Below are 26,624 nucleotides of genomic sequence, written 5' to 3' on the forward strand. Positions count from 1 at the left end.
CCTTACACTACTTCTTGTCTTTTAAGACAATTAATGCTTTCCACTGACGACAGACTTATATAGCTGCTTAATGCTTTCCACGACTGATAAACATGTCTAGCAGTGAGAATGTTGATAGAAGATGGATTCACAGTAAGCTCTCTAAATGTTCTGCCACCAATTTTTACCTATGAAAAAAATCTCCTTCACCTTAGACAATAATGAAGCTTTTTACAACTGAAAAAGAAAAAGATGATAACCAAACTCTTATAGATTTATTTAACAAGCATAAGATATTTTACAACTAGTAATTCGGTTTTTAGGTATAAAAATGATCTCAAATGCAAAGAAGGTGGCACAGAAAGGCCCAAGGATTGGGAAAATTATTTTCTTCTTTACAGGATACCATGTAAAATAAACATATAAATGGAAATCCGAGGCTTTCATAGTCTCCACATTACATAGGATTGCTTCTTCATATATTAATGTCTAGTCTAGCAGTTTTCGAAGGAGGTTAGATGATTTGTAAGTCAATTTAGTAAATGTGTTTAATACAAAAAAACATAACAAGGCTACCAGAAATGTTTAAAGGCCAGGGTTAGGGAAGATTGTTTTGGACAGATGCTGTTGTTGGTGTCCAAAAACAACATGCAATGGAATGGCATGCACGTTAGAGGGCAAGTTGATTAGTAGAAATCAGACAAGATTGGGGAAGGAAAAAAAAAAGATTTGTTTAAAATTATTATAGGTTAGCTTTCCTTGGTTAGTTATTTCAATCAATATTTGCCTGGCATCCAACTAGTCTCATACCTGCTAGCATAATGTTCAATGCGTGAATGAGTATCATCGTGTGAGAGCTGAGGGGACGAGGCAGGCCTATAAGGCAGAAAATGTGATTAGTCACAGATACCATCCATTAATGGAGAAAAAAAACCACGACACAATTATGTTATATACATGGCCTAGAATGCTTTTGTTCTAATTCTATGGATAATGTACACATTTAGTTGTTTCTGTATTTTAGAGATCATCAAGTATTTTAAATCCAGGCTTGAGAGATAATTTCTTATATTTCTGCTTTTCTTAAAAGCCATAAAGAGAGACCAAAAACTTTTCTGGAAAGTTTCGATTATAGAAAAGGTTGGGAGAGACAATATCTACATAGCATTTTGTCCTCCAACCTTGTAATTTTTTATATCCTAGAGTTTGGAAATTGTGTTAGCACTATGTGGTTTAAAATTTCAAACAGTTTACACCTGTGCCATTTATTAACCACCTTTTTGTAGAATGGAAACTGTACATTTACAGTCAATAGTTTGTTTCAAAGAGGCTACTCCAGTCCAAGACTTCTTAAGATTTGATCTATCAAGATGTCTTGGTCTATGCAATTTTGTAAAGAAGGAATATACCTACCATCTTAGCAGCAAGACTACACTACAACTTTATAAAATAAAATAGAATGACCCAAGATTATATTGTGATGTTTTAAAAAAGAATGACTAAATTCAACAGAATGTCACAGTATCTGAAGTATTTCTTATTAGGGATACATGTACTAAAATACAGATGGGAAAACAAGAGGCAAGAATTAGCATGAATAGTCTGTATACTTTTTGTATATAAAAACCTACCTTTTCTTAGCTCCATAGGCTAGAAATTTTAGTAGGGTTAACATTTTTTCATCCTTTCATATCTACCTGATCTATTAATTATCCTTGAAGTTTTCATAATATCTTTTGGTTTAACCTTAGGAAAAAGCACCCCATCTGTTCTGAAAACCAGTTTGGGCTTGTGTTTTTTGTTTTAATTGGAATAGGACAAAAGGTCTCTTCCATTTCTCTCCTGACACAGAAAGCCCTTAGGTAAAGGCATGAATCCAAAAGTTAACAGTAATGTTTTCAGTGAGGACTCTGGTTTAGCCCAATGTCCAAGCAGCATTCAAGGACTTGGTTTGAATACTAAGGAAAATATGCTTGTTTTTCTTACATTAAAAAAAAAAAAAAAATGTAGTTACCTGTAGCTAGGCTTACATCAAAAAGGTGCCAGCAATTCATATTTCTTAATAAAGATACACTAGCATAAGATAATTACAACGCACTACAGCAAATAACCAGGGAACTGGAAGCCTTCCCTGAGAAATAAAGGCCTTACTTATGAAACCAATGTCATCTTGGTCAAGTGTAATCATAATCAAATTGGAATGAAATACAAAAATGTTTAAATTGTCATGAGGAAACAAAAGGATGAGTACTCAATTTAAGAGGCAGATCCAAAGATTTCCATGTGAATCTTCATCATAGTTTTGGAGAGTTAATCTGCTAACTTTCTAGAATCTTGGAATAGACCATTATTAGAAAAATGCTAAGGTTTGTTTTGAAATCTTCACTGCAAATCAAGATAATTTAACACTTGGATTATTTGGTTTATAAGCACTGTCCTTCTTCTGGAACAGACCACTCTTTCAATTACATATTTTTAATAAGCTAAAAGCCCCCATCAGGGAAAATATATTAGTAGTTTTCTCTTATAATAGTTGCCTTCCTGGTAGTGTATAAAAGAAAGAAATCTAAGACCTTGGAGCATAACTACACCAATAAAAGTAGGCATGTAAATCCAAAACACTTTAATACAATCTTATACAGAAAATCCTACACGGAGCTCTAATTCTTAGCCTCAAGGATAATTCCATGTTATTTTTCTTGTTAATGTATATGTAAGCACCTATCACAGCATGCATAAGCACAAGAACTCATAATCACTAGAAATCTTAAAAAAATATACTCTAAAACAGGCACTTCTTAAATCAGAAAATAAGCCAAAAGAGAGCTATTGGTCAGAGAAGAATCATTTAAAAGCAAAGAATTAGTAAATATACAAAATCACTTAGTCCACAAGCAAATCTAAGTACAAAGCCTTCTAAAAACACTTCCAAAGGAAGGTAGTAACACTGCTCCTCCTCCCCACTTACTAAATACAAATCTATATACCCAGAAGGATTACTTCCTATTATCATTAATGACCCACTCGGCCAACTCCATCTCACTCACCACCATTTTTTTTGTGTGTGAAAACCCCATTAAAAAGTTTTCATTTGTTTAAATTTCACAGCAGAATAGTTCAAAGAATACTGTTTGACTGTCCCACTTATGGACAAACAACGTAAAAGGCCTTTGCTAGATTTAGTTTAAAATAATATGACAAACACAGGCAAATAAGGGTTTTGTCTAAGAAAAAACAAATGATCTACATCTCAGGAAACTGTCAGATTCTGTGATCCATATTAAATGGATTAAATACTGTCATCATCATAGGATATTTTAACCTCAGAATCCTTACAAAATAAAACATGTTAGCACCTGGCTCTTCTGCCTGAATAGAACAGGTTTACAATATATTTTATATATTATTTATAAGCCTGTGAGTAGACTTTAAAAAAATTATAGTTATTAAAGAAAACACGGACTTTAGTTTGCCAGGTTCGTTTCTTTCCTCAAAATTAGAACTTCCCACTATTTCTGAATAACCTACATAACTTCTCATATAAAGGCAAACTGAAGCTGTGTTTCAATTGTTAAAGAAGATATTTTAATAAAGGATCTTATTAATTTTAAAGTCCTTCAAAGTTTAAGAAAGAAAAACATCCTCTACATAAATTACTTTACACCAATTGTCATGACTTTTTTCTCTCATTAGCTTACATGAAGCTGCTTCTTTCATTTCAAAGAACTGCTAGCTATGCTTTGCTTATTATTTGGGGGCTACCTTTATCCATACATTTAAAAAAATATTCATCGGTGTATTTTTCTTTTGGATTTATTACTTGGTTAAACTTATTCCAACACAGAGTAAACCTAAATTTACTTATCAGGATCTGATCAACTTGAAGACTTCAGTATAACAGTTTTTTAAAAGTTTCTTATTTATGAAAGGTTCTAACTTTTATAAACAAATAGACTACTTGAGTTAGGAAAAAGAATTACCAACAGGCAGAGAACATAATTAAATCTAAATAACTCCCCAAGTTGTTTAGCATGATGATTAAAGAAATCAGATAATGCACTACTTATAGCTACCATATCTCAAAATTAAGGAGCACAATAATGTAGTTTTAAAAAACAACAGGAAGTCTTCCACTTCCTTTAGGCCAATAAAGACTTAAAATAAACCTCAATTAATAGTTTGCATTTATCACTACAGGGTTTAAAAAAAAATGATTTGGTTGAAATTAAATTACAAGGTGGAACAATAAAAAAGATCCAATAAAACTAAATTGAATTTTCACATAAGCACATCTTCCAAATTGGTCATTTCCCCTTTATATGTAATAGAGTTGTCTGACTTTAAATAAATATTTTGATAAAGTATACTTTGAAATACCAAAAATTTGTTATAAATACCCTGCATAGTATCATTTTAAAACAGGCACACTTTGTTTGCTAATATATAAATCACAGGCCCCAAAAAGAGTTTTCTAACTTTATAAACTCTGAGATAAATCAATCATTTGTTGGTATCTAAAATTAGTATTGTTAACACACACCAATAGTAACAACAAAGAGTACAGTACACTTTCCTCCCAGCATAAATGTATCACTGTTTATGAGCTACATATTTAGTTTAGAGAGAAGAGCAAAGTGGGTTTAGTTCAAAAATTAGAAACCCATGTATGTAGAGATTAGTCAAATAGCAAGGCATACCCTGATAAAAAGCCCGCACACCTCTTTGAAATGATTCAACCAAATACAATGTCATACTCTAAAACAAATTTTGCTTATTTTTAATAGTCCACTTATAACAGGTCCTGAGGAATAAGTCATCATCCTTTTGGAGGTCTTAAAGCATTGAATCTCAAGAATGTTGTTGTATAATCAGGAGGCTCTACCTTGCTTATATGTGAAGAAGTATATAAACACGTCTCCCAGGAATACAAGTAAAACCCCAATAATTTCTTTGATTTTAATTTGAACTGAGGCCAGCGTTTCTGCTGTTTAGAATTTCATCAGGTGGAAAACCTGAAAACCCCACTGACTCTCCTGATCTGTGGTAGATGGCACTCTTAAAGTCATTTCAAGAGGAGGAAAAAAAAAAACTGAAATGAAGGAAGGGAAATTAATATGGTTTAAAAACAAAACAAGTAACTAAACAAAAACAAAAACTTAAAAAAAATCAAGCGAGCAAATGTGTTGGTGGTAGCAGCACCCTTCAGCAAAAGTACTCACGCAGAATCTACTGGCCAGAAGTTGATCAGAGTAACCGGACTGCAAAACAAAAAATGAGGTGGTGAAGAGAGACACAGGCAAACTCAGCCACAGAGGAATTACTGAAAGGTCAAAATAAATAAAATCCAACCAATCAAGTATGAACCATGGAAAGCAACAGCCAAACAAAGGTGAAAACTGAATGAAAAGAAAAACAAACAGGTGTGTGATTGCCATCAGAGTTATGAGAAAAAAGAGAAGGTTTAAAAGAGGTGAAGAAAGACACCGTCAGTTTGATCATGAGAATCATTACTACTGACTATGAAGTAATTTGCTGTGACTACATTTTCTCTCAAGTAGAACAAAGTGACTAGATACTACCACACAATCAGATACAAAAACACACACATCTACTGATTTGTGAAGGAGGAAAATCAAAATGAAATATTGGAATCACTCATTTGTAAACAGTCCCATATTTCTTAAAAGCCTTGTAAGGCAATTAGTGGCTATAATGTGGGTTTAGCTTTTGGAAAATGTAATTGTCAAGAGACATGGGAAAACGGCCATTGAAGATTAGCTTGTTTTTCTCTTTTCAGCTGAAGTAGGTCAAAAGAAAAAACCAGAAGAGACTGTTTGCATTTGGGAGTGACAGAGGGTATTCACAGCTGAGAGGAATTCAAATATACATCCAATAAGAAACTGCTTGGCTTTCACCATTACTCACGTTTCCATGTTGTCCCCCTCTAAGACAGTCTGCACTGGCAGGTAGCCCATTCGGGGATGCTTCGCAAAATACCTTTTGGTTCGAAATTTGTTTTTTAGTACCTTGGCAAAGTCACGAACATCTTCTCCTGATGTAGTCTGAAAGAGAAACCATGGTGAGATCGGATTTAGGAGAGTAACACTTCAAAACAAATGACCACTCTATCTTCTGCCTCGTGGCACTTGTTTTGTAATTAACTAGAGTGTGGGGGTTGTGAGCAAAGGCTTTGGAATCAGACAAACAGGGCTTAGAAACCAGGCTTGGCATTTACTAACATGGGTGAGTTATTTACCTCTCCAAGGCTCAGTAATACCTCAACAAGTTGTTCTGATGAATAAATGAAGTATACAAGTTATTAGGCTACTCAATAAATGGTAGTTTGTACAAGTCTTAAGGTCAAACAGTTAACCTTAAGTTCTACCACACTTTATGGTATTTTAAAAACTATTTAATTCACATTGACATCAAGCTTCACCCACTAAATATCAATCTATTCACAGCATGGTACATTCTCCATCACTGACTACCTTTGTAAGAGGAATAATAGTGAGAAAGACAATTAAATATCTGGGAGGATCACTCTGATGATGAAAGAGAGAAATGCTCTAAAGTAGAGCTTCTCACACTTTGATGTGTATGGGAACTTCCTGCAGATCTTGCTAAAATGCAGGTTTTGATTTAGAAAGCTGGGGGCTGGGGCCTGAGATTCTGCATTTCTAACAAGCTCTCAGGTAATGCCACTGTTGCTGGTCGACAGACCATACTGAATAGGAAAGCATCTAGAGTTTAGAGAACATGATTTACACGCAGGTCTACATGACCACCAAGTCTCTACCCTCGCCATTTCACCAGTGATTTTTCAAAATTGCACTAGCCCTTGAACATTTTCCTAAAACATATTAGGAGAAGGCGCTACCTCTTATAGAACCTCGGGCAAATTATTTAATTTTAGGACCTCAGAGTCCTCATCTGTGAAAGGAAATAAAAGTAATAATACCTCTTTCACACAGAGTAGCTTACAAGGTAAACACCTAGCATTTAGTTGGTAAGTTTTAGTATGTAAAACAGATTTTAAAAGTGTTAGGGGTTAGTATATAAAACAGATAAAAGGCGAGCAACATTGATTGAAAGCAGTAGGTTATGAATTTTGGGAAACCCACACACCCCACATACCCAACATGCCCGGTGGCCATAAAACCTCTCCACACAGACTCTAGGGCTGTGCAAAATAAATGTGAAGCTGTCTTCTCTACAATCATGCAAACAGAAGAAAAACCTCTTTATTCATTCAACAATATTTACTGAGGGTCTATCATGTTCTATGTGTGCCAGTCACGGTCATAGGCACCAGGGATGTGGTAAATCCTGGAGCCTGCAGTTTAGAGACACTTTAGCTGGGAACATCTGGGGAACTTATAAATCACAGCATTACACATGATTGGCATTATTGTACAAAACTGATATTGATCCCAGGTGAATTAACTCTCACATCAGGGAAGCATCTAACTTACCGGAGTGCAATATTCCACCATGGGATAGTGCATTTTATGGCCTTTTGCAACTCGACCAGAAAAAAAGCAGCTTTGGCAGATGTCATAATTAAAGTGCTTTAGACTTCTGTACCTGGTATAGAACAAAAACAAACGTATGTATTTCTTCAAATCAAATTCCCAAAGAATACTCTTTAATAAACCTTCTACCACATTGTCTTAATTCTAGAAACAGAATGCAGTGCTCATTAATCCCACAAGGCAAGTGATTAACGTCATACCTCCAGATTTCTCTGGTGTCTCTCCTACAGTATCAAAACATTTTGGTAGAAAGATTATTCTATAAACATACGGAAGAAGTGAAGAAAAACCCAGCTCTTATTTAAACTCCACTAGGAATGCTTTCAGATTAAGTAGGAAGATACTGGCAAACTTCCAGTCTTTTAAAGACTAAATATTAGATTTTGAAAGAACTTCCAGAAGAGATAGATTGATGTATTGCATACTCCCTACGCATCACTGGGACAAAACTTTTGTGAAGCAACCGTTTTCCAAAAATTATAAAGATAAAGCTATTTCATGAGACAAAAGAAACTTAAACAAGAACTCTCAATTGAAACAAGTCTTGCTTTAATTACATTTTCTGATTGACTGACATCATTCATTTTCAAACAGTTACTTAGATGATCTCTTCTTATTTCTCTCTCTCTCCAGAAATCGCTCACCACATTACCCACAACTGATAACCGAAGCCCCAAGAAAAGACGAAATTTGGATTATATGAAAGAATTTACAATGTGTAAGTACTAGTTGGTACATTTCCCCTCATTCTCAGAATACTATATTCTTTGTTTCATACCCCCCTGCCTTTTGCTTTCTCAGATAAGAACCTTAGCCAGTTCAAATAAACATATTCCTTATGTCACATATGGGAAAGTGGGAAGAAAAGCTACCTTTTTTAGATCTCAACCATCTTTCAAGAGAGAAAAAAAAAAAAAAAAAAAGAAAAGAGAAGTGCTGATTCCTAAAATAATCTAATATGATAAGGACAAAAAAACTGAAGATGAAAAAAAAAAAATTGAAGGTGAAAAAAATCCTTCAAAGCATTCTCCTTTTTTATTTCATAAAAATTTCTCCTGTGTATAAATCCCACTAGGTAAGGAAACTGAGTAAAGAAAGGTAAGAATGTAATGCTGCAGGCACCTGCAGCTTTGCCTCCCTACCCCCCACGGCATCATTCATACCTGCCTATCTAGACTTTAGAAACCTGTACAGGTTTTTATAAAATCTCTTTGTAAACAGCATCAAGTATGGAAGGATAAACACCAATGGTAAAAGAGCACCGTGAATAAAAAAGCACAGAAATGGTACAAAGTAGTTATTAGGAAATAAACAAAACAAGTCTAAGCATAACTAGAAAAGATTATTTACTTAGCTGCTAAGTGGATTCTGAACAGGCACAGACTACATAGCTAGTTTACAAGTTTATGACTTATTCATCATTATGGAAACCTTGGTGTTGATCCAGATGTTTAAATACATCATCGTGTCAGAATTAGGATTTAGGATTATGGTTAAATAAGATTAATTCATCTAAGAATACCCTGTCTCTCTGAACAGGTCAAAAAGGCTAAAGATTTAAGAGCCAACTGTTCCTCATGACATTTTAAGAATATCAAAATAATAACCAGCTATGTTTCCTATCTCTTTCACTTTTAAATTTATAAGGAACATTTTGGGGGCTGGTTGGTTAGCTCAGTTGGTTAGAGTGCAGTTTTGATAACACCAAGGTCAAGGTCTGATCTCCATATGGCCAGCTGCCAAAAAAAAAGGAACATTTTGGGTTTTCCTAAAGCTGCTTTGTGAATCTTTCATTTACTTGCATACTCTTTATTCCCTTAGAAATTCATTAGGATACTCTGCAAAGAGTATGATCAGATTCACAGATAAAGAAGTTCCAGGATTCTTGAGACAATTCTTGTTACTCAAGGGCAAAAAAAAGTGGTGCAAAGAAGGGACTGAGCTACCATGATGGCTCCTTCCAGAATAGAATCATCTCTTCGTTTTATAACTGATTCTTGGAGAGTTTCTATAAACAAAAGACCATGTAAAAAGAAACAGATGGTAGAAATGTTTTGGCTCCAGGAAGGAGGAGGTACAGTTAATCTGTATGCCCTTGACAGACAAAGATCTCTGTGGAGACAGGCACTCAGTCCTGTTCCACCAAAAATGTGGCTCTGAAGAGCTGAAGAGTGAAGGTGGAAAGGAACACCCGCCTAATGAGTCAGATCCACCAAAATAACCAACGGAATGACAGGCGTGATCGATGTTCCAGCCTGATCACCTTCTCTCCCACGTTGGAGAGGAACAAACTAACAGCAACTGGCACAGGAAATAAAAGATCAAGTCATAAAAAGAAGAGAAATGATAAGGAAAACAATGACACCTAGGGGCTGGCTGGTTAGTTCAGTTGGTTAGAGCACGATGCTGACAACACCAAGGTCAAGGGTTCAGTTCCCCGTACTGGCCAGCTACCGAAAAAAAAAAAAAAAGGAAACTTTTTTTTTGTTCCTAATACCTGAATCCAATGATTGGACACTCTTTGCAGATGTTACACTTGGCCTGATGCTTGGCAGTTTCTGCAGCAGCCACTCTGTGCAGGACGGGCAGCCACACCATGGACTGGGGTTCCAGTCTCATCCAGTCTAGGAAGAGGGCCGCTTCAATCTCCGGCTTATTATTAGCCTGCAAAGACACAGGGAGAGAGAAGGAAGGCAAAAAAATGCAAGAAGAGAAGGTGAGAAAGTAAAGGAGGCATATGTCAGCTCAGGTAATGCGTTTAAAAAAAAAGAAAGAAAAAAGAACAATATTTGCACAGCAAGGCCTGCTCTTCACAGATTGTTTTTGCAAATGTCCCCCTAATATCCATGAGAGCCTACCCCTAAGGCTTTGGTAAACTGCCATTACTCTTTTGGGCTACTAGATGACAAGGAAACAAAATGAAACCAACAAACAGGTAAAGCAAAGCAAAATAAACACCTGGGCGAGGCTATATTTAGCTCTAATTTTTAAACAGATATAAAAAAGTTAGCCAGAAGTAAAATGCAAGTGTTTATTGATAAAATTCAAAAGAGGAAAAATAAAACAACTCAGGAACTATTGATTTTTTTCCCCTAGAGAATCTATTTCTCATAGAATCATAATGAGGGGCTTTAAAATTCACATGGTTCCAAAGTCTCATCTTACAGACGAGAAGACAGATGTAGATCAGAGAAGCAGTTTTTCAAAGGCCATACAACTAACCAGCGGCAGAGCTCGTAATAGAATCCAAACCTTCGGGCCCAGTGCTGTTTTCATGGTGCCCTGTTGCTTCTGATTCATCCCACACAGTACAATGATCTTAGAAAACTCAAAATATAGTTATCCATCATTTGACTTAATATGTCACTGTAGTCATGCACTTTAATTATATCTTGTTTTTTTAAGCCTACAAGATTGTGGTTTAATTTTTTATACTGTGAGACAGATTAACCCATACATTAACAACTTTTTTGTTCTTCGTTGTTTCTTTCATCTCAAATCTTCCATCAGAGATCAGTCCTGCCTGAAGGATATCCTTTAGAAGTTCCTTTAGTAGGTGTCTGTTGGTGGTAAATTTCTCAAATTTTGTTTGCCTGAAAAATGCTCTTTTTTAAAAAAAAAATCCATATTCTTCATTGGGTATAGAATTTTAGATGGAAAGGTTTGGGGGTTTTGTTTGTTTTTATTTTGCTTTAGCATCCTGAAAAATGATTCTTACTCTCTCTGTTGCTACTGCGGAGAAGTCAGTAGTAAAGCTGACTGTTGCTCCTTTGAAGTTAATCTGTTCTTTTCCACTTTTGTGTTGTTTCTAGGGTTTTATTTATTCACTGGGCTTCTTCATCATGTAGTTTAGAGTCTTTAATCAGTTGTGGAATCTTCTCAGTCATGATCTGAACAAACATTGCCTCATCTCCATCCCCTCTCTATTCTGCTTACAAAACTCCATTAGGTAAATGTTAGACTTTCTCAATCTCTATTTCTCTGAACAGGCCTTCCCTACTATTTACCCCCTTTTAAAATCTTTCTGTGCTTCATTCCTAATAATTCCTTCTGCTCTATTATCTGGGTATTTCATTTCTCTCTTTGGCCACACCCAGTCTTTTGTATAACCATAAAGTTTTAAAATTTTGGTTACTGTACATTTTAACATCTAGAAATTCTATTTGGTCATTTTTAAAGTCACTTCTAAAGTTTGTGGTTCCCTGCCAATACTTTTCAATGTTGTCGTTTATTTTTTTAACAGCATAAATATAGTTTTTTAAAAAATCTCTTATAATTCCAAAATATGAAAGTATTGTGGACCTGCTTCTATGGTCTGCTATTCCTGCTGATTCTAACTCATCTTGATTTCTTGTGTGCTTAATTTTTTTTTTTTTTTTTTTTTTTTTACTATGTACTACATTGACCTGAAAAGTACTTTCTGGAGATACTTTGAGATCCAAAATGAAAGTGCTTTCTGCAGGGATGATTTTCATTTGCTTTAGGCAAGAACCAAGGAACAACTACTTATTCCACGACCAAGTTAAACTGAATATATGACATGGGATACTTAGTATCATACAAGTAAGGAGTATTTGAACTGCAAACCCATGTTGATTCTCTTGGCATGTGGTTTGCAAATAAAGGATTTCTCCACATTTCAGACAGAAAGAAGGGTTTGGACTGACAGGTCATTTGGCTTGCAACACTGACCACTTCAGCAGCACTCCAGTCGTTACCCCTAGTTATACATTTAACAACATTATAATGAGCGGTTTAACCTTGGATTTTCTAGCTACAAAATGGTATCAATTCAAAGTACTAATCAAATGCTTTTGTTGAGCACTTTTCTCTGTGGAGAATGCCAATACAGAGATACTTTGTGGAAAATTAAGAAAAAAAAAAAAGGAATTATAGAACCTAAAGATGAAAGGGGCTGTGCAAGTCAATTTACCCGTTCAGAATGGCACCACAGAGCTGGAAGACCTCCAGCATTCATGGAGTCTAAACTCTTACCCGATGCCAGTGTGTTCTTATAACCACTATGTAAACACTACCCACGTGAGACATCAAACATCCTTAAATGGTGATCTTGAACATTTGTGTACAGGTACCCCTGTCAAAAGTGCTTCATCACACTGAGCTGAAAGCTGCCAGCACAGCAGATAGGAGCAGAGGCTCCAGAGTCAAACCACCAGAGCTCAAATCCCAGCTTAGCCACTCACTGGCTGTGTGACCTTGGGAAAGTAAAATTCTCTCTCTGTGTCTACAGTTTCCTCTGCTATGAAATGGAAATATTAATAGTGCCTATCACGTAGGGCTGTTTTAACATTATGTGAGTTAACAAATGAAAGGCACTTGGAACAGTGTCTGGCACATAGCAAAACCATGTTTGCAACTGTTATCATCATGATTATTCTCCATCTGACCAGTAACCCGGAGGTTGTCAGCCTTTGCTCAGCCCTTTCAATATTTTTACTAGACCTGTCATGTCTATCTATGCCTCTTCACTTCTATTCCTTTTATTTTTTCCTCATATGACATGACTTAGTTTGCCATTGTCAGTTAGAAAACTATTCTCCAAATATGTTCTGCTGGGAATGGTACCTCCATTTCGGTGGACAGTATCATTGGGCTACTTTGTTCTGTACTGTAGGCTCATATAGGGTTTCTACTCAACTAAAACCTCTGAGTCAGTGTTTCCCAGTGTGTCCAGCAGACCCACCAACCAGCAAAATGCTTCATGAAAAGAAGGCCAGATTAATTAAGAAAACACCGCATATTATATCTACCTCTTAAAATCCTTAATGTACGTTAACATATTAAAAGCTGAGAAGGTCGACAGTAAAGAAACATGTTAAACTTTGTTTGACCTCAGGATTTCCACACTTATTATTTAATGATCCCAACATCTTTATCCTTTTTTAACTTATAAGGCCCGTGAACACCACAAGGTATTAATGACCTGCTGGGAAATGCTGTTCTTGGCTGTTTTATGTGATTCCTCCACTCTGTGCTTGTCCTATTAGGATTTCTTTTCTTTCATTTCTGTCAAGAACCTTCCTGTTAGTTTGAGCCCAATGTAAAATCTCATCAATACCCTGAAGAATCCTCTCTCTTATAACCAATGAATTGGCCGTTCTTTTCAACTTTGGGTAATCTTTACATTTTAAAACATATGTTCTGTCTTCATTTAAAAAAGTCACTGGTGCAAATATCAAACAGGCCAAGGTCAAACATGAGACACATCACTATAGCCTGCACCACAGGTCAACAACATCCATGATTTAGTCCTCTCTGGTTGTTGAACTATGACTCTTCCCAGTTATATTACCATCTCACCTCTGGTGTACACGTTTCTCCATCGCATAGACAAAGACACAATCAGAGACTTTGTCAAAAGAATTGCAAGTGTTCAGCTACAATATGTCCTATAAAAAAAAAATCTCTTGCTCCACTGATCTAGAAACCAACGTTAGCAAAATAGCCCTTTCTAGCCAGGAGACAAACCATTGTAGAAAGGCAGTAAATTGAAAAGCATTACTAATTCATGCCTAGTTAAGATATTAATTTATTGGTACTTAATGTGAACCTATATATTTTTTCTGACTTATTTTTAAATGATCATTTAATGATGGATTAAAAGACATACTGCAGAGTAAGATCCGTACTTAACATGGAAAGTGTACTAATAACATAAAGCCTCTGTTCACTCCGAATGACAGAAAAAAAATCTGACTATGAGTCGGCAACAAATGTAGGTGTAAAAATTTAAACAAAGAAACACCGTGTCTGTGATGTATACCTAAAAGTATATGAAGTACAGTGTGTGGAAATTATCTCATTACCCTCACTACTGTTTAAACCCTTAATAGAAAACAGTGTCTAATTCTGGTGGCTACAACTGACCCAGAACTTAGAGGTGTCTTGGCAGAAAGGCACAACGATAATTAAAGGGTTTGAAAGACCTGAGAACAGCTTAAGGGAATTGGGATTATTTAGCCATGGAAAAAAGAAAGCAAGAGAACGAGCAAGAAAGAGTGGCTGAAGGGGCGATTTAATAACAGTTTTCAATTATGTGAATGGCTCTTGCATCGGGGCCTGTGACCAGCTGTTCAATCCCTCCACTGAGGACAGAACAAGAAGAAACAGGCTTAAGCAGCGTGAAGAATTTAGGCTGTAACTCAGATGGAAGAATTTCCTGATGCTGAAAGTTGTTAAAACATTAGTGCGAATTACCAAGGGAAGCTGTAGAATGTTCTCCTTTCAAAATACTATAGATTCTCCTGTGCTTAAAGGTTGGAAATTCTCAAGTTCCTTTCTAGCTCCTAAGATACAAGATCCATCATTTTGGCTCTTTTAAAACTGCTCGCCTATGTCAACTGACAGCACTGAAGACAAGATATGGGGATTCACATTCTCATTCTGTTTCAATCTTTCATTTTTACGACAAACCATTCTGCATCCAAGTGGTATATTCCCTCTCCTTTTGTCTGGCAATAAAAAAGGGAAGAATTAAAAACCAGGCAAGCGTCTATAAAGATCTAACAGAACTAAAACAAAACCCAGCTAAAATTACTTTTTGGTAATTCTAGAAAAAAATATATAAAGATAGATTGGAACAGTAGGAAGTTATTGAAGTCAAAAGACAAATATGATGGCATTCACTGGATTGAGATAATCCTTGGTGCCATTATTTGTTGACATGCATAGAGGCCTCAGATATATTCTTCTCTTCCTATCAAGGACGACCTTGCCCTCGCCCCTAAATGTCAGTTTCAAGTCATTTAAGCAAAACCTCTTAGGAAGGCCACTTAGCCATAGGATTTGTTTTGTTTGTTGGCTTTGTTTTGCTTTTGTTTTGGCAATACCTCCTTTACCCTCTTCTATGGCCTGCGCACACAAGAAGCAAAGATATCACAGCTCCTTGCATTGTGATAGCCATGGTTTGGAAGTATCTTGGGTTTCCACTCCTGTTCTGTTGGTCCTCCCTATCAGCAACTATCCATAGCATGGAGGCTAGGGAAAGGAATCAGTTGTCATCCCTGCTGCTTCGTTACAGCAGGTTGGAAGGTGGTTTTATACAAATGTCATTTTTATATAAATGTAACAAGGTACGAAGACAGTTAAAGAAATTCCAATATCTGGAATTTCTAGCTAAGGTATTTAGTTAGCCATGCAATAATTTCAGAGGGCATTACATGGCAAGTTTGGAGTTAGCAGATTTGCCATGTTTCAGAGTAACTTTTGGGCTTCTTTGATGTGCTTTCCATAAATCCTTGGGCACTGAATGGCCACCTGACTGCCAGGTCAGCACAAATACTCATTTTTCTCAGGATAACATTATCAATTCATGGCTACAGAAGAAATGCAATTGGAAGACTTCTCAGCAAGCTCCACATCCCAACTACCACAAACATAAACATAAATACATCATATTTTTAAGAGAAGGCAATCGACATCTCAACTGTGAGGTTTGTAAAAACCATATCAATATTTAATGAATTGAAATAATTAGTATATAGAGAAGTAAACATCATGCAAGAGATCGTGCCTAGTAATTCAAATAGATGATAACAAGGAACTACCATCCTGGAAATAATACTTGACTTGACCTCCTTTGTTTCTTTTCTAAACTGCAGGTTATTTAAAGACAAGAACTATGCTTCTGGACCCTCTGTACAAGTTTGCTGAATTGAACAGAGGATGGGAATTAAGCTGCAATGTGATCACTATAAATGAAAGGAAGGATTATAAGATCTGAATGAAGTTAGAATAAATACCAAAAAAAAACCCCCAAAAAACCAAAAACCAAAAAACCCTGCCTAGTCATCTCAAAGAGCAAAAACTTAAACTTATAAAGACTGTCTAAAGAGTAGAAGACAAAATAAGTATATTGTCAAACTGTCCAAAGTTTACAAATAGTTTACAGTAAATGCCTCTCTGTTGTTTTGTCTGTGATGGTCACACACTGAAGGCTAATACACTACATCCAGACTTAGAAGGTATGTTGAGAATGATTTGGCTTTAAATACAGGAATACGCTACACAAAATTCACACTGGGGGCCCTGAAAGGAAACTCACAAGTGGGTAGCCATGCTCTAGGTCAGTGGTTCTCCACCAGGGACAATGCTGTATCCCAGAGGATATCTGACAATGTTTGGAAATATGTTTGGTTGTCACAACTGAGGGGAGCGGGTGTAGCACCTGATAGGTGGAGGCCAGGATCTCACTAAATATCCTACAATACACAGAACAGCCCCCCCACAACAAAAAAACTAGAATTATCTGGGCCAAAGTGTCAGTAGTAACAAAGTTGAGAAGCCCTGCCCTAAGGTTAACATCTTACATAATGATGGTTTGTTTGTCAAAACTGACGGATCTTGGATGTGACCAGCACCATTGTGCACACAGTAAGCACAAAATAGCCACCGGCCTTGTCTTCCACTCCAGCACCAAACCCCTCCCCCTTCCCTTTATGAGAAGCCTCGTGACTTAAACAGAAACCCTTTTGCTTCCACAAGGGGGCGGTTCTCCACCCTGGTCCCATAGCTTCTGCATTAGCATAATGCCCCTCCTTGATGATATCAGCCAGCCCTTGGTGCCCTATATAAGCTCTACCACCCCCACATGTGGTGCTGTCCTCCACTTTGAGGGCAGCCCAGCAGATTCTTTTCCTTTAATAAAGCTTAATTGGTACCCAGCGTCTCCGCTCACTTTCTTTCAGAAACCAAGAAACCAACATTGGTTCATCACTATTAACTAAACACTAGACTTCCCTGGGAACTCTGAAGGGCATCTAACGAGCAGGCAGCTATCCTTTATAAAACAGAAGCTAGGAAGCTCTGATAGGCCTGTTCAACTGCCGATTGGGAGAGAAATGCCGCACTGGTTCATATATTGTGAGTGGAAAGAACAAAAACAAAAAGCCCCCAACTGGAAGTCACCAAGAAACATGCTAGAAATGTAGACCCTGATTTGAAATCAAGTTGCTTCTCAAATAGACAACTGTATGCAATGTAGTCCAGGAAAAATTGTAGGGGAAACTTATTTATTTAATCATGGCAAATAATTATACCAAGCAAGGTAAGGCAGATCAGTAGGTGGGAGGGAGAGGGTGTGTGTGTGTATTTTTAATTGCATTTACTAGAGTTCCTGCCCATTTAGAAGAAAGTAATAACTAAATATAAAAATTGAATACATATATATGCATGAATACAATTTCCAAACATTCTGATTGACAGAAAAAGGTAAATTTATGGAAAACACTGGGAACAAACTACAGATTTTTCAAAAGGTTAATCTCTCCTTCCTGGCCATTTTCATTTGCTGTTTTCACTGGTAAATGTCCCCTTTGTAAACCCAAATAACCATTTCAATGTTGCTGCCATTGTTAATAGGTACTGGCATTAACAGCCAACAACCCAACTTTTCTGGCCCTGGTTGTAAAAAGCCCTAATACATAGAAAGATTTGCTGAATTTAAATTTGTCAAAACTGTTTTTATGAATTACAGTCTGTACACAAAGATTTAAAACTACAAGGAGAATGATTAGTTACGGTCAGCCAGTATAGGACAGGCAGTTCCTGACTGTTCCCTGAGCTGTTATTACAATTTCTTTAACAACCTCTAAATCTACCAAGGGCATCAGTGGAATATTTTACATAAGAGAGAAGTCTGCACTAGCAACGAACATAAAAGGAGGAACAAGAACAAGTTGTAAAGAATATTAACGACTCTTCTCCCAAACAATCCCCATTTTTATGAAAATCGAATGAGTGATAAAAAAAAAAAATCTCTATAAATTGGTACAAAACCTGCATGTAACAAATAAACAGAAGGAAAGTGACATTCTGATTCTCTTAGACACAGGAAAGATACTTGTGTTTTACCTTTGAGGTGCTGAGGAAACTATAGCATAGAGGCACAAGGGATCATTTATACGAGGTCCCACACTATGTTTTTTCACATCTTGCTTTTAGTGTATGCTACTTCTGTACAAAGAATGGTCGTTCTCATGTGAAATGCCACACGCTACGTACAAGACTGTTTTCTATATCTTATAGCTCTATTACAAGAGTTGTTACCCGGAGGATCAGGTAAGACTTTGCTGATAATGGCCAAGCTTTGAAATAAGTACAGTAATCCATTCCCCTTTCTGCCTTTATAACATTTAGCATATAATCAAAGAAACTTAGGGATAAATAACTCTTGAGATAATCTGTTTTAACTTTATGTTACAGATGAGAAACGGCCCCCAAAGGTTAAGGAAACAGCTCAAGATTATCTATTTCTTTAATACTAAAATATGTATGCTTAATGTAATCTTTAAAAGGGAGGACACCTTACTGGCCAGCAGCCAAAAAAACCCAGGTTGAACAAAAGCGATTTCCTATGGGAATATGCAGGCTGATCTCCAAAATCTTCTGAATCTTTAAAATCTTTAATTTGTTTGAGAGTGCTAGACTGTGATATCTAAGCAAGCAAGCCCTACTTAGGACAATGCCCAGGTACTAAATCTTCAACTGAACTCTATTCTGATCTGCTGAGAGCCATGTGAAGGTGCAAGTAATATCCAAAAACCCTGTGATAAATCCATAATTGTATCTCCTCTGATTGCCTCATTTCCCCCTTCTTTTTGGCATTATGTGTCCTTTGTACTCTTAGATGCTATGATATATATGAGCTACATAGACTGACGGGCCAACATATTATTGAAATAACAAAAAGAAAAAAAAGAAACAGAAAAACCCATGAGCTTCTCAATCCTGATTTGCACATAGTTCACGTTACATGCTTTGGCCACATCAACCTGTTGTTCCCACAAAAGATTTGGTTAGTATGAAAATATATTTATTAGACATATATTTACATTGCTATGGAGAGAAAGGACTGTCAATTCTATGCACTGCCATTTTAAATAATGCCATGGCAAAAATAGCATTCAAAGGCAGTCAGGAGATCTGTTATTCTTTGTACATTCAAAATCACCTTGGATGTCCACAGTGATACTCAAGAAAAGAGACCGGAGAGATGGGAGCTTTTCTTTATAGAAGAAAAGCAGCTAATACATGCAGAAAGAATAGTGGGATTAGAAAATCATTATTATGCAACCACAGATATAAAAATTGAATTAGACAAAGACCATCAATGGATGCAAAAACCATAGAGTAAAAGGTTGTTAAGGAATAAGATTCACAGAGTCTCAAAATATCACAAAAATTACTTTCTAATTACAAAGGGGAAAAGGTGCTTTTGTAATGGAAATATCGGGCAGATGCCACCTTATATACTTAGCACTTAGCTTTTCCAATAAAAACAAAGTGTTATTTTGTCCCTCCAGGTGTGACACAGTGGGAGGTACACAGCATCACCTCTATTGCCCTCTTGGCAAAAAATTTTAACCTGAATCTAATCATAAGAAAACAATCAGAAAAATCTAGAATATGGGACATTTTTCTAGACAACTGGACTGAAGTCTTCAAAAATGTCAACATCATGAAAGAAAAAAAACAGAAAATGCTGGGAGACTGTTCAAAACTAAGTGAAAGCACAGAGACATGACAGACAAATGCAAGACAAAAACCTTGATTGGATCCTGGAAGAAAACAGCCAGCTATAAGGAACGTTCTGGGACAATGGTGAAATTTCCATGTGGACTGCATGTTAGATGGCATTATTGAATTGACGTTTAATTTGTATGTGATGACAGTATTGCAGTTATGCAGTATGTCCTTTAAGAAAAAGATGTATGGTAAAGTGTTTAGGGATCTATGTCGTATATATTATTTACACAACAATTAAATGGTAAAGGGGAAAAATGTGTTTGTGAGTATATATACAAACAGACTGGAGAGAGTTGGGAGGGTAGGAAAGGTTGTTCAATAAAAATTATAGGAGGCCATTGTTTTGGACCAAGTTCCTGCATTAGGGCCCAACAGACCAGACTAAAAATCAAAATGGAGTCACCCCTGCTAAGTTCCATAGCACTTACGTTGTAGTCTGACCTTCTGAGTAGGCAGAGAAAGAGAGAGCCAATTTTCCAAACAGGCCAGTTTAAATCTTCAATAGAGATTAGAATGAAGTTCCCTCTGCTTTAATTCTTACACAAAAGAGATAGCCTGAAGTAACCAGATGTTAACTAATCAGTTATTTTTCTATTGTTCTGTCTTCTTGTCTGTGCCTAACAAGGAAAGTAACTTTGAAACGACCAATCGGCTTTTTGTTTTTCATTTCTGCTTTCTTAAACATCCTTTTTCTGTCTGTAAAATCAAGCTCCTCTGCTTGGCTCATTGGAACACTTATTCTACTTTATGTTATAAAATAATGTGTTGCCCGATTCTAGACTCACAATAAAGCCAATTGAGATCCTTAACTCAATTTGTTGTAATTTTGTTCTTTGACAGGTAAATAGGGCAAAAAGCTAACCCTAACCATGGGTTATACAGATGTATGGGATACATGGGTGTTCATTACACTATCCTTTCAATTCTTCGTGCTTGAAATGTTTCCAAAATAAAATGCTGGCTGGGAAGGGCGAGGTAGGAGGGTGGGTAAGAGTGACTTTAATAACTGTGAATAAGGAGGAGAAATGATATCAATGTCAATGGTATAAAATGTGAAAATCTCCTCAGGAGTAATTTTTAAAAAAATTAACCCACAACTGATTTCCTCCCTGTTCTCTTCATCGCTCCTAAAGCATCCCTTCACACACTGCCTAGACGTGCTTTTCCGAGATCTCTAAATGCAAATCTTCAGCCATGAAAATAAGTGTAAGGTACCTTTATTTACAGAATTTTCTCTTGTTTGAAATAAGGATTGAGAGGTCAAGACTTGTTTTCATCAGACAAGAAGTAAAAGGCTTCCCATAACTGCTGTCTTGGGTAGAAATCAAGCATTTTATGTAAAGTTCTGAAGATAATGAGCAGGTTGGAGGCCAGCAGTCACTGCTCTAAATATTAATCAGGACTCTGAATCACCCATTAAAGATAAAATCAGCCCAAACAATAACACATGGTGATTATCCACTCTTCATTTACATGTTCAAGGACAACTGTCCTGACCTCCGGCACACCACTCCACCTGACTAATAAACCAATTAACGCCATGGCCCCAGGGAACATAAGCACAATTTTAAGTCTATGCAAATCCTTAAATATATTCAATGTTGTTAATTTATGCCACAGAGTTCTTATTTAACAGAAAGGTTTCATATATACATGGTAAAGCACATACACCTGTCTATAGATATGATGGCATATACTTTTTCAAGTATGGATCAGGACACATTTTGCAAAAGTACAAGACATCCAGTAAACTCTTCCAGTATTGCCTCCTACAATTGTTTAAAGTCCAGTTCAAAGCATGAGGAAACTTTAGGGGGTTTGGAAATGTTCTGCGTCTTTGCTGGAGTGAGCAGGACTGAAGCCATGTTGGGACCTAAAACCACATGGGCTGTAGGAAAATTTTAAAAAGACAGTTTTTTTCTTGGCATGCATTTCTTTGAGGTTATTTTCCCATGGTTATTTGCTATTCTGAATCTTGGTTATGGGGCACGATAATATTACTTACATAAATGCAAAGTTGTTTTCTAGCCAGCCTGAAGCTGCAAACTTGCAGACACTGGGAAACCAAGGAAGACATCAGTAAAGCTATGCTGACTCCACCCCTGCAGTAGGACCATGAGATAACAGCAAGGATGGGAGTAGAAACCAAACCCAAGACCTTGCATGAAGCCCTCACGGCTCACAGTCTCCCTTCCTCCTGCTTTTCATTTCCCACATTCTACTCCCTCAATACCCTCTTTAAAAACCCCTCAGTAAATCTGAGTCTTTGAAATGGCTTTAGCCTGCCCATTCTCCTTCAGGTTTACCAGAGAGATGGGTTAGCCTAGCATCTCTCCTCAACTCACTAGCATCTCTCCTCAACTCAGTAAAAGCTGACTTCCATTTTCACTAACATTTGACTTTTGGGTTGTTTATTTTTGAAGGGGGGCAGGCAGCCAGACCTGTGTGGCTGGTAACATCTTGATTGTGGTGGCAGTGACACAACTACATGTATTTGTCTAAACTCATAGAACTGAACACCAAACAGTAAATTTTGCTGCATGTAAAGAAAATGTAGCTTTAATAAAGAGGCAAGATAAATTATTGTATCAAATACCAAATCAAATACAAAACAAAGCAGAAAGCCCTAGCTGTTAGATCAGGAGATCAAGACATACTAAAGACTTTGGATAAACAGATAAGAATGTCCTAAGAGGAGGTTTTGTACTTCCTTTCATCTTAAATAATCTTTGTAGAAAGGACTTTCCATCAAAAAAAAAAAAAAAAAAAAAAAAAGCCCAATCTACAATCTGGTAACAAATATGGAAAAAATAAAAATGGTAAATGTTGAACTCTTGTTTCCTTGTTTCCATGATTTTTTTTGGATAAGTTTCACTGTGAATAAAAATTAATAGTGAGCTGTTAAAAGGGAGTCCAGAATATTCTTCTAACTGAAAGCATGCCTCTCAAAAAAATTTTTTTTCAGTTTTTCCATTACTTCAACTTTTCTAGGAAAGAGAGAGAGAGAAACAAAGGAAAAAAGGAAGGAAGGATGGATGGAAGGAAATAAGAAAGGAAGATAGATTATGAAGTGCCACTTTAGAAAGCTGAAGAAGGGAAACAGAATGAATGACAAGTTTTTCCTTAGCAGTAAGTGTATGAATGAAACGGGTTTCAACTACAACACAACCCTATCTTCAAAATACTGGTGAAGAGAATATCCATCACTTCACAGTAAAAAGTTAACCAAACAAACCACAACAAATTAAACAGATAATAATCACGAAGCTAAACTCACAGTAGCTTAATTTACTTTAAAAAAATAACAGAAAAAAACAGCAATTGAAAACCAATAATCAACTCAAGACAATGCTAATACTCTGATAAAGGATCTTTCTTGAAAATTGCAGAAATTCTAACTGTCCATGAGCAGGCCCAATAGGAGCTTGGCTTTCCATAGCAGCCAGCCTTCTTTGTGGAAGGTAAAATTGGACTATTACAGTCTACCTTCAGTTCTGGGAAAGGCTACCTCTGTTTATGAATACCAAATTATAGTAACTCTTACTACTTAGTTGTTAATGAGTACCCATCAGCCTAAAAAGGGTGTTAAAAATGTCTATGGCATTGAAGGACCCAAAGTTTGATTACTGAAAAAAACTAAAGAAAACCTAAGAAAAGTAGGGTTCTTAGGAGTTAAGGATGAAAAATATAAAATGTGATCAATTGGCCTGGAGAATGTTGTCTAATCAGTTAAAACGTCTCCTGTCATGGCATATTAACATACACAGAGAAACAGAATCTCCAGAGACTCTAAAATCTAATCCACAGATGTTTGGTTATAGATAAAAGGAACCATCTATCTTGGCAGAATATTACCATGTTACAATACACTTTAGATAATCATAGCTAACTGTTGGGAAAATAGAATAATTTAATCAGGCCCACTCGCCTGCCCAGTTGGGGGTGGTGTGGCGCATTCTTTGTAACAAATTGTGTGTGTGGGTGGAGTTAGTGTGCCTGCCTGGCACTGCGACTTGGCTGGTGTCTGTCTCAGGTGTCCGCCCCACGCGGCCATGCTCTCCAACCTACAGCTTCCAAGGACCTGTTTGCTGGTTACCTAGCTCATAGACCTGCATGTGAGAGGTCTGGTGACCCAGCCTGGTGTGTGAGGGGTCTGGGGATCCAGCCTGGCACGTGATGGGTTTGTGGCCCAGTCTGGACAATGGGCTTGAGGGGTCTGTGAGCTCCAGACCCAGCCCTAGGTCGACAATTGGCCCAGTTGGCAGGATTATGGGCAGGTAAAAGAGCCTGACACTAACACTCAGTGGGCACCTACTATGTGCCCATCATAGCTCTAAGTGTTTTGCCTCTGTTGGCTCATTTCATCCTCATGACCACCCCAAGAGCTTAGGGACCAGGCAGGTTAAGAAACGTGCCCGAGGTCACACATCCAGCAAACAGCAGAGCTGGGATTTGGACCCAGGCAGTCAGGCTCCAGGTCCTGTGTGCTCAACCACTCTGCCATTCAGTACTCCAGATATTCTGGAATGAATTATTTTGTAGATATGAGATACCCACATATATAAATACTTGTTCTCAACAGTTGAGGTTGTAATTTATTCTTGTTTCCATATCATTCTATATAATAGCAACTGTGCATAGATGATATTCATTTTTGTCATATGAATAGAAAAATTCAGAAGACAGATGAAAAAGCAACTTACTCTTTTTGAATGCACGAATACAACAGAAAGCAGAAACAGATGTAAAATAAACAGATTTTGACATCCTAGCTCTTGTAGGTGAAAGCATATTGAATATAAAGTTGGTATACTCGATTCTATCTAAACAATAAAGTCCTTAAAATGTTTACAGAAAAAAAAAGTTACAAAGATTAACATAGTGGAGAGCGGGAGGCACTTCTCAGGGCACTGCCAAATACCACTTGCAGTTACATGACTCTTCTGAAGTCACAGAAAAGTATAAAGTTTTCCCACTTAAAAGTATTACTTGGTTTTATTTGAAGACAGACTAGACACCTGCAATTGGGATTAGAGTATTTTAAATAAAGATGTGTGTGTGCGCGTGCGTGCGCGTGCGTGCACGTGTTCCGGGATAGGGACATTCATTTATCTGTGTCATCGTATTACAATCTAGAATTCATATAAAGGATCACATTAACACTTTATTAGTTCAGTCTAGTGTCTGAACTGGTTAAAGCCATGACATGCTATAATTGCATGATATAGAGTATATTCATTCTGCCTCTCTGAGTCTCAGTTTTTTCATTTGAAAAAAAAAGAGAGATGGCCAATCCCCAAGGTTCCTTCAGGCAGCCTGTGTGACTCAATCTACTCTCAACATGGCTGTTTCCATGGAATATAAGGGAACAACTTCACAATGCATCAATTGAAGCTGTATTTCTAAAACAAACTTGTTTCAGAACTTTACTTCTACCAGTCAATTTCCCAGTGAATGTGTTGACTGCAGAATGCTCCTAAGGTAGAAACATATCCTGTTGCCTTATTTAGTATCAATGAAGTTACCACTGTCAAAGCCATAAACTGATAGTGAATATTCCTTTTTAATATCCATAGATATGACTTCATTTCCTGGCTTACTGGAGAATTGCTTGAAGGACCTATACAGATTTTTAAATAGGTAAACATTTTTATTTAGAACCGATGGGTGAATTCTTTTTCTCTTTCCAAGTGGTTAGTCGGGGAGGACTATGGGCTTTAAAAGATCATTCAGAGAGTGTGGTACGTGAAAACGTACCTGTCTTCGTGCCACTACTAGACCCTTGTCTGAACCAGAAGATTCAGTACCTTTCTAACTGTACCAACTTGAAAAAAAGTAAGTTTTCCAGATGATGACAAAAAAAGGAAACAGAGATTATCATCCGAAGTCAACTTCTGAGATGCGAGGAATGCATTTGTAGGAGAAACAAGTACTTTATCGCAGTTTTTTAGGCTGGTAGAAATAGCAGCCATTGAGCACAAGCTTGCTGAAGGAGCCAGCCCAGCCCCATTCCCAAGGTCTTACACTTCAAACAAAAAGCAGAGGGCATTTTCACACATGTTATCTTTCCCTACGCAAACACTGTCCTTTCATGCAGATTGCAAGGTGACTGCCAGAGCATCTGGCCGAGAAAAAAGCACAGGAAGAACACCAGGACCTAGACGTAAATTAAGTAAGCATTCACAATGGATCCATTCAACCTAATGGCAAGTTAAAGTTGAGAGGCTCTACAAATTGAAGTAACACAAGCCTCACCTGGTTGTGTACACAATGTGCACAGCACCCTACTAGAAACGTCCAAGTTGCCAATACTTCAAACTCATTCCTCTTTCTCTCAACCCTTGCTGTCGTTCCTACAACCCCTGTTTTGTTATGGCATCTCTTATTCTACCCAGGACCCAAGAATGTCTGCTGTTTTCACCTTGGGAAGCTAGACAGCAGAAGTATCAGAAACTACATATTTGGGAACAAGGTGGTAAATGGTGGGGGGGCACACTGAACTAGGAATCAAACTCTCCCACCAGCTGAGGGACTTCAAGGACACAGATAAATTGTTTATCCACT

General features: G+C 37.0%; 1 protein-coding gene across 2 annotated transcripts in view; it reads right to left on the bottom strand.

Moving 5' to 3' along the window:
- The window catches only part of DMD (dystrophin), a 2,107,999-nt gene that overhangs the window by 54,488 nt on the left and 2,026,887 nt on the right, over window positions 1–26,624 (bottom strand). The window contains exons 68-72 of one of the 2 annotated variants that reach the window (XM_063083084.1): window positions 10,012–10,178; window positions 7,455–7,566; window positions 5,905–6,041; window positions 5,199–5,237; window positions 790–855 (exon numbers count right to left, since the gene is read on the bottom strand). In XM_063083084.1, coding sequence (XP_062939154.1) covers window positions 790–855; window positions 5,199–5,237; window positions 5,905–6,041; window positions 7,455–7,566; window positions 10,012–10,178 — 521 coding nt within the window. The remainder of the gene's footprint in view (window positions 1–789; window positions 856–5,198; window positions 5,238–5,904; window positions 6,042–7,454; window positions 7,567–10,011; window positions 10,179–26,624) is intronic. The other variant, XM_063083086.1, reaches the window with a different exon arrangement.

The sequence above is a fragment of the Cynocephalus volans genome, chromosome X, assembly GCF_027409185.1.
Source record: "Cynocephalus volans isolate mCynVol1 chromosome X, mCynVol1.pri, whole genome shotgun sequence".
NCBI classification, from domain to species: Eukaryota; Metazoa; Chordata; class Mammalia; order Dermoptera; family Cynocephalidae; genus Cynocephalus; species Cynocephalus volans.